This window comes from Phaseolus vulgaris, chromosome 4, assembly GCF_000499845.2.
Source record: "Phaseolus vulgaris cultivar G19833 chromosome 4, P. vulgaris v2.0, whole genome shotgun sequence".
NCBI lineage: Eukaryota > Viridiplantae > Streptophyta > Magnoliopsida > Fabales > Fabaceae > Phaseolus > Phaseolus vulgaris.
In genome coordinates, this window is record NC_023756.2 from 16,600,176 (window position 1) to 16,609,152 (window position 8,977).

Below are 8,977 nucleotides of genomic sequence, written 5' to 3' on the forward strand. Positions count from 1 at the left end.
TTGAAATGCTTAGAAGAGCATCCAACTCAAATTAAAAATGTAAAACAGCAAGACAACTTGAATAAAAAGATGAACAACTTGAAGATAAGAAGAACTCAAGCAGAAAAATGAAAAGAGATACTTATCTCTTAAAGACCATAGCTCTAGATACCAAATGATGGCATTGAGCTCTTCTCTTTTGTGAATTTTGGGTGGTTTGCGGATGCTTAGTGGTTTGTTGATGGATCAAGGCCCTCCTAGGAGGTGTGGTTGCCTTGGAGGTGCATGAGAGTAGGGAAATTAAGGGAGGTTCGGTCAGTCCCCTTTGGAAGGTGAAAGGATTGAAGATTAAGACCTAAATCTTAGGCAAGGGAGTAAAGTATGGCTCAAGTTTGGCAGCATAACAATACTCAATTTAATCTTACAAAATGAGAGCCAAGCACCTCAATTTATAGTGTTTAGAGGGCTGGAAATTCAAAAGAAAGTGGAGGGAAATTCAAATGAATTCCCTCCCAAAAGTGGAGCCTAAATGAGCACATGGGGAGGGGTGTGTCTAGTTTGTATGCTCACCCCCTCCATGGGCTTTCTAGACCGGCCTTGGTAAATTTAGAGGTTTTTTTTAGAAACTTTAAGTTTACCTAGGTTGCTGTTTTAGGTGCCAAAATTAATTCTAAGAAAAATTACAAATAAAGTTCCTATGCTAATTTTGATAAGAAATTAAAGTCTACTCTACACTAGAGTTTATGACATTTGAACATGTAAAAGAACGTCTTCTTGGATCCTCTTGGCCATAACTCTAGGGTTGGTCCAAATCTACCTTTTGGTGGGCTTGCATATGGGCTTGTGCTTGGGCCTTTTCCATCACATTTGGCTGGAAATTAGTATTGGGTTTCAACGTTGTTTTGGGAAAGGAAACAACAATAAGTTTGGCTTATGAATCTACTGCATTAACCTAATCTATTATTTCACTTTTATAATGTCTTTTAATTCTAGATTCACTTTTGAATTTTCTACAAATTTGGCTTATGAATAGTTTTTGAATATTTGATTAGTAGGTGTAATTTATAGTAAAATTGACTTCATATTCATAATGAGCTAATTAATGGCTATAATGACATAATAGTGTTAATTATCAATTTAAGTCATTATTTAATTATATATTGTATATTAAAAATCATTAAGGCTATAAAATTTTTTTCAAATTTTATTCCAGAATATATATCGTTCAAAATAATTAAGAATAAGGTTTGCGCACATTGCAAGAATTTAGGTGCACACATTGCAAGAATTTAGGTGCACTTATTTGGAAATTTTAGTTAACATGTATATAGACATACTCAATTAATTATCTTTCCTTTAACTGAATTTTATTTTCAAATTTTTATTCTCCTTTTCCATTTATTAATGTCTTGCTTTGTGTCTATTGTTGACATTTTGGTGTTTAAGATCCTCTCTAAGTTGTCACCATCATTTTGTTTGATAATTAATCATAATTCCTAATATAGAATTTTCTTATTAGGAATGATTATTATCTTTTTGGTAATCTATAATTTTGTAGTCATAATCACGAATAAAAAAAAATAGATTTGTTATTTAAGAAGAGGTCTGGTTGGTGGTATTATCACTACAAGGAAATCACGAAATAGATACCAATTTTTAGAAATAAAAAATAATTAGTTGCTATAGTGATTAAATTAGAGACTGTTCCGCCCAGTCCTCGGACTTGGGCGTCGACCACAGCCATGGTGGATCCCCGAAGATTGGGTCCCACGAGGAGGCATGGGCTAGTGTCTCGTGAAGCTCATGAACCAAGTTGTCCGAGGTGTGCTCGGCGACGGGGTGAAGGGCGAGGAGGCCTTGGACATCGGTAACCCGAACAGTAAAGATGAGCTGAAAAAGGTGGTTTCCAAGCCACATTCCAGTTATCAGTAAGGGGAAGCCTAGATCACGAGGGGTTCGTGCATGGGGTGTAGGGGACACGGTAGTACGCACCACCATGAAAGAGCCACTGGGAAAGAGACGACTCGTAAGGGTCACGTCCCAGGGGTGATCTGCATGCATGGCACGAGAATAGTTAATGGCACTCCTAGAGCGGATGGCCCGGAGGTTGGGTGCATGAGTTGGCACCCAAATGGTCATTCCGCGCCAGTTGTGCTTCGGCAGGGGAGTCTTATGCACTAGATGGCCCTAAGATTGGGTGATAGTGTCACTAAGACACACCTACAGTAAGCTTAAGTCACAGTTAGCAAGAGGGGCAGAAACACTGAAAGGTATATAAAGGGAAACAACTAGCATAACAAGGTATGCAATTCTAATGCAAAAATACACACAGTTATACAGAGCTCTTAGAGTTTAGAATTTTTGGTGTTTCTTTGCCCAGTGTTTGACTTGAGTGTCGGAGTGAAAACGACCGTGAGGGCGCCCTTTGTCTCTTGTGTTTTTAGTTGATTCCGTCAGGGGAAAGACACGTAAGGAGGAGGGATTCTTGGACGCACAACTGTCGTAGACGCACGAAGACGCCTTAGGTCAACCGGCGGGAATATTTGGCGCCCACCGTGGGGCACAATCTAAAACGATTGTCCCAACCACAAGAATTGAGAAAGATTTATCAAGAATCGACCAAGATGAGGAATACGAGGTAAGGATTTGTTGTGCCAGTCGGTGGCGAAGGTCTTACCTTGCAACAGGTTATGGAGTTGATGCAGGGCCTTCAAGAAGCAATGGCAGCAACAAGAACTGATCAAGAATGCATCCAAATTGATCTAGCTGCGTCGCAAGCAAGGAACAAAGGGTTACCCGAACCAATGAGGAGTTGCGGCGTGAGTTGCGGAATCAGGCAGGGGATCGTGAAGTGGAGGAGCAAGAGGGTGCTACGCCTCCTAGAGAATTCCTTAGGCCTTTTTCGGAAGCGATTATGGATGTTGTGATACCAGCTACGTTCGTGGGACCGAAAGCCACGTTCACTGGGATGGAGGATCCAGAGGCTCATCTCACAGCTTTCCATACGCAGATGATGCTGGTTGTTGGTTCTGATGCAGTAAGGTGCAAATTGTTCATGAACACGTTGGTAGGGACAACGATGGATTGGTTCATCAGCCTCTCTGATGGCCATGTGACGTCATTTTCCCAGTTGTCAAAGTTGTTCAAGGAGCAGTACATTGCGAATCGCGCTCCCCCACCCAATTCTTACGATCTCTTCGACGTAAGGCGGTAGTAGGGTGAGTCGCTGAAGGATTTTGTTAACTGTTTTGGGGTGCAGGTGGTGAAGGTCAACACCAAGGACGAGACGATGATGGTTCACACGTTCAGAAAGGGGATTTGTCCAGGGCCTTTCAGTGAATCACTCATCAGAAACCGCCTCAAAACCTTCGCTGAGATTAGGTGTCGTGCAGTGGCTTACGTTGCAGCAGAAGGGGAGGTGAATGAAAAGCGCGTGTGTATTGTCCCTACACGCCCGCGAGCGCCAGCACGTGCGCAGCCTATGAGGCTGCAACAAAGAAGAGGAATCCTGGGAAAAAGCAACCCAACGAGCCTAGAAAGCCTCGGGCTAGGGGGCGTGCAAGGGAGAATAAGCCTGTGAGGCATAATTTTGTGGTAGAGTTGAAAGATCTGATAGTCGTGTCCAACATAGCAAAGAGGTTGAGGATGCCGCCCAAGACTGACAAGAAGCTAGGACCTCACAAGGAGGCTTGGTGTGAGTTTCACCAAGCGTTTGGTCACCCAATACGCAATTGCTTGGCGTTAGGACACTAGTTGGATGAGCTGGTGAAGAGTGGGTTCCTAAATGACTACTTGGCAGAGCCAGAGAGGATTGAGACCCCAACAACGTTAGGAGAGGATCAGGGGCATGAAATGCCCGTTCATGGGGAGATCCACACCATCTCGGGGGGTTTCTCAGGTGGAGGGTGCACTGCCTCTCAGCGCAAGAGGTATGCACGATCGGTGATGTCAGTAGAGGCCCAAGCGATGAATGACATGCTCGACGTCGACCTTACTTTCACGAAGGCCGATCTTTGAGACGTTGTTTCTCATGACAACAACCCTGTGGTGATTTCTGTTGTAACCGCGGGGAGGAAGGTGCACCGAGTGCTAGTGCACCAAGGCAGCTCGACAGATGTGATGTTTTGGTCCACCTTTAATAAGTTGCAGCTGTCTCCCGATACTGGGTGCTTGTATGGCTGCGCGGGAGACCAGGTGTTGGTACGGGGGCATTTGGAGTTGAGGACCACCTTTACAGATGGCGTTGCCTCTCGCACGGAGAATATAAGGTACTTGGTGGTTAACGCTTCCTCAACCTATAATATTTTGTTGGGGAGACCAACTTTGAATAGGCTAAGGGCGGTAGCATCAACACGCCACATGAAGATGAAGTTGTCGGACTTGAGCGGGAAGGTGATAACTATCAAGTCGGACCAGCAAGAGGCTAAGAAGTGCTACGAGAACAGCCTCAAGACCAAGAGGGGGGTGTTCATGGTTACAGAGCGCCCACCTAGCAGAGACGGGGACACCCGCGCAGGGATCTCCCGCACAGAAAAGCGTTCGGGAGAGGCGACTCGAGCCAGCATGGGACATCATGGAGAGACAGATCGGGGGTAGAACGTTTAAGCTTGGTAAGTCGCTGGACCGGGCGGAGCAAGACCAGGTCGCTAGGGTGATAGCATGGCACCGGGACGCTTTCGCCTGGTCCACCTCACCATGGACCCCAAGGTCATGCCGGTCCGCCAGAGAAGAAGGAAGTTCAATGAAGAGAGGCGACAAGTCATCAAGGAAGAAACGAAGAAGTTGCTGAGTGCCGACCACATAAGGGAGATTCAATACCCTGAGTGGTTGGCAAATGTGGTCTTGGTGAAGAAGGCCAATGGGAAGTGGAGAATGTGTGTGGACTTCACCGACCTCAACAAGGCATGCCCGAAGGATTCGTACCCCTTACCAAGCATCGACGCCTTGGTGGACAGCGCCTTGGGCTGTAAGATGCTTAGTTTCTTAGATGCTTTCTCCAGAGACGAGTGCAAACCGGCGTTTATGACCGAGACGTCTTGTTACTGCTACACGGTGATGCCCTTCGGGCTGAAGAATGCGGGCGCCACCTACCAGAGGCTGATGGATAGGGTCTTGCAGGAATATGCAGGCCTACATGGATGACATGGTAGTGACCTCGCAGGCGAGGGGTCAACATGTGTTTGATCTGGAAGAGCTATTTGTGACAATAGCTAGGTATCGGTTGAAGCTAAACCCTGAGAAGTGTGTGTTCGGGGTTGAGGCGAGTAAGTTCTTGGGTTTCCTACTCACTGAGCGTGGGATAGAGGCGAACCTGGAGAAGTGTGCGACAATCCTTGCCATTAGAAGCCCGACCTCAGTGAAGGAGGTGCAACAGTTGGCCGGGCGGATGGTCGCCCTGTCCAAATTTGTGTCAGCTGGAGGGGAAAAAGGACACCTCTACTTCTAGTGTTTAAGGAGGAATAACCGGTTTGTGTGGACTAAAGAGTGCGAGGAGGCGTTCCTTAAGTTAAAGGAGTATCTATGTACCCCTCCCGTGTTGTGCAAGCCGCAGTTGGGCACTCCGCTCCAATTATACTTTGTTGTAACAAAGCGGGCGATTAGCTCGGTCCTCACGCAAGAGCAGGACTAAGTGCAGAAACCCATATACTTTGTGAGCAAAGTATTTCAAGGACCAGAGGTGAGATACCAAGCCCTAGAGAAGGCGGCCCTGGCCGTGGTGTTCTCGGCTAGGAGGCTTCGTCATTACTTCCAAAGTTTCACAGTGGTGGTGATGATGGACTTACCTATCCGAAAGGTGTTGCAGAAGCCGGACGTGGTAGGAAGGATGGTACGCTGGGCAGTGGAGCTCTTGGAGTTTGATGTTCAGTACGAGCCCCGAGGCCCCATTAAAGGCCAGATGTATGCAGATTTTGTAGTAGAGCTCTCCCCGACAGATTCACGGCAAGAGGAGGAGGCCAGCTTCAGATGGGTGCTCTTAGTGGATGGATCATCCAACCAGCAGGGTAGTGGAGCTGACGTGATCTTGGAAGGACCGCACGGGCTGTTGATTGAGCAGACCCTAAGGTTCGCTTTCAAGGCCAAAAACAATCAGGCAGAGTATGAAGCTCTCATCACCGGCATGCTCTTAGCTAAGGAGATGGGAGCGCAACGCTTATTAGCAAAGAGTGATTCCCTTTTAGTCACAAGTCAGGTGACTGGGGAATATCAAGCTAAGGACCCACAGATGGTTGCGTAGTTGGGGTATGTCCAAGTCTTGAAGAGTTCGTTCGCGGTGTTTGAGCTGGTGCACGTCCCGAGAGAGCGGAATGCCCGAGCTGACTTGCTAGCCAAGCTCGCCAGTTTGGGCATGGGGGGAAGGCAGAGGATAGTGATACAAGAAACCTTCAAAGCACCACGAACATTCGTCGCTCATAATATGGTGGGCGTGCATCAGGTCAGTACGACTAGGGGAGGGGTGAGGAGTCATCGGTCGTTGACTCAGGAGACGCTGAGAACGCCCATTGTAAGCGCTTACCCGGTCTCACAGGGGGACGCTATGCAGGTATGTGCAGTTAAGGAATGGGACACATGGATGACACCCTATAGGTGCTACCTAGCCGATGGGATACTCCCATTGGAACCCACGGAGGGCAAGAAGATAAAGAGGAACTCCACCAAGTACACCCTTGTGGATGGGGAACTGTTCAGACATGGGTTCACCCACCCAATCTTGGTATGTGTAAGCCGATACCAGTGTACATGAGTAATTGCTATGCTCCACGAGGGAATTTGTGGTAGCCATGTCGGTGGTAGGTCCCTGACATCGAAGGTCGTTCGTGCATGGTATTATTGGCCAACAGTAAGAGAAGATTGTATGAGGTACGCCCAGCGGTGCAAGCAGTGTCAACAGCACGTCGACTGGCACAAGGCGCCACCAGAAGAGCTGAGGTCAATTTACAGCCCGTGGCCATTTCACACATGGGGAATCGACATTCTGGGGCCCTTTCCTTTGGCGGTAAGACATATGAAGTATCTTGTAGTGGCCATACAATACTTCACGAAGTGGAAAGAGGCTAAGCCAGTAGCGCAAATCATAGCTCACAAGATCCAACACTTCGTGTGGAAGAATATAATGTGCCGCTTTGGTGTGCCGAGGCGTCTAGTTTCCAACAATGGCACACAGTTTGCGTACCAGCAGTTGGGCAAGCTGTGCACAGAGGTCGAAATAAAGCAGGTGTTCGCATCGGTTGAGCATCCCCAAATAAATGGGCAGGTTGAGTCTGCCAACAGAATCCTACTCAGGGGTCTGAAGAGAAGACTCGAGAAGGCTAAAGGAGCCTGGGCAGAGCAGGTTCCTAGGATAGTGTGGGCTTACCACACCACGCCTCAATCCACCACCAAAGAGACACCCTTCAGCTTGGTGTACAGGTCAGACGCAATGATTCCGATAGAGATTCAGGAGAGCTCGCCACGTTTTCAAAGTTTCGTGGCTGAAGAGTCTAACAAAGAGAGAAAGGTGAACCTGGATCTGCTAGATGAGGTCAGGGAGGAGGCGAGGATCAAAGCTGAAGCATTGAAGAGAAGGGTGGAGCATAAGCAGAGTTCCAAGCTAAGGCCTAGACAGTTTCAAGTTGCTGACCTGGTAATGCGAAAGGTTCACCCATATCAGCTGGAGAACAAGCTGTCCCCCAAGTGAACTGGTCCTTTTAGGGTGACGGAAGTCCTCGGCAACGGGGCGTACAGGCTTGAGACTCTGGAAGGAGGCGCAATTCCTCGTACATGGAATGTGGCCAATCTCAAGTTTTATTTCAGTTGAACTCTAGCATTGTACACAGTTTAAGGGGACGCTCTTTTTCCCTTTTTAAGGGTTTTTTAATGAGGTCACCAAATAAAGTTACGATTGAAGTATACATATTCTCGAATTTTCGTACAATACAGGGGCGAGCCTGTTGCCTTGGTGTTTAGACACCTCGAGAGGGAGTGGCAACTTTCTTTAGGACGCCTCCCCCTCGAGTGTGGGCGCAAGCGCGAACAACAAGGTTCATTCAATCACGAACCTATCGTCGTGGTGTTTAGACACCTCGAGAGGGAGTGGCAGCTTCCTTTAGGACGCCTCCCCCTCAAGCGTGGGTGCCAAGTACGAACAACAAGGTTCAGTCAGGGGCGAACCTGTCGCCTTGGTGTTTAGACACCTCGAGAGGGAGTGACAGCTTCCTTTAGGACGCCTCCCCCACGAGCGTGGGCGCCAAGTACGAACAACAAGGTTCGACCAAGCTAAGTCCTCATTTGCCTGTGAGCAAAGGCGAGGCTAGATGAACGCCTTGAGGCTAGAAACCTCAAGAGGGAGTGGCAGCTCCCGCGTAGGACGCCTCCTCTCAAGTGTCGATGCCAAGGCTAAGCGAAAGGATTCCTAGTTAAGTCTTCTGTTGCCTTAGGGGCAAAGATGAGGCCAGTTAGTATATCTCCCCTGACCACAAAGAGGCAGAGGGAGGATCAGTAAAGGATGTTTCCCTTGTCCGAACGAGAGATAAGGCGAGACCAGTTAAAGGTTCGCACATGCCCGCCCTCCATCACAGGTGGCCAAACAGTCGAAGCAAAGAGAAACGAATGGCAAGGGAGCGTGCTACCTAAGGTTCAGTTTTTTCGAAGCTATCGTATGTTAAAGTTATTAACATTAAAGCATTGTGAGCAATTTAACAGTTAAAAGCAGAATGGCTAGATGCAACAAAGCAAGTAGGGGAAGTACAAATTGTATTAAATTACAAAGTTTGGGGGCGGGGGGGGGGGGGGGGCATAGTTTTAAAGGCCAGAATTAAACAAGCTTCTTCTGAGGACGCCTAGGCACGGTCTGCCCATCCACTATGTGGTTCGATGTTGCGAAGGGGGAGACGTCCATCTCAGGATGCTTGCAAGCAACTTGAGCAAGAGCGTCCTCAAACCCCGCTGCGTAGGCGTCGGCGGCATCATCGATGAGCTCCGCCTTGGCTCTCCCAAAGGCTTCATCTTGCATGGTGAGCTC

The 8,977-nt window shown here is 47.9% G+C and overlaps 1 protein-coding gene across 1 annotated transcript; it reads left to right on the top strand.

The window, feature by feature from the left end:
• The first annotated feature begins 5,752 nt into the window (after positions 1 to 5,752).
• On the top strand, positions 5,753 to 6,214 carry LOC137838372 (uncharacterized). The gene has a single exon (XM_068647616.1). The coding sequence runs from the start codon at positions 5,753 to 5,755 to the stop codon at positions 6,212 to 6,214; it is 462 nt and encodes a 153-aa protein (XP_068503717.1).
• The last annotated feature ends 2,763 nt before the right edge of the window (positions 6,215 to 8,977 follow it).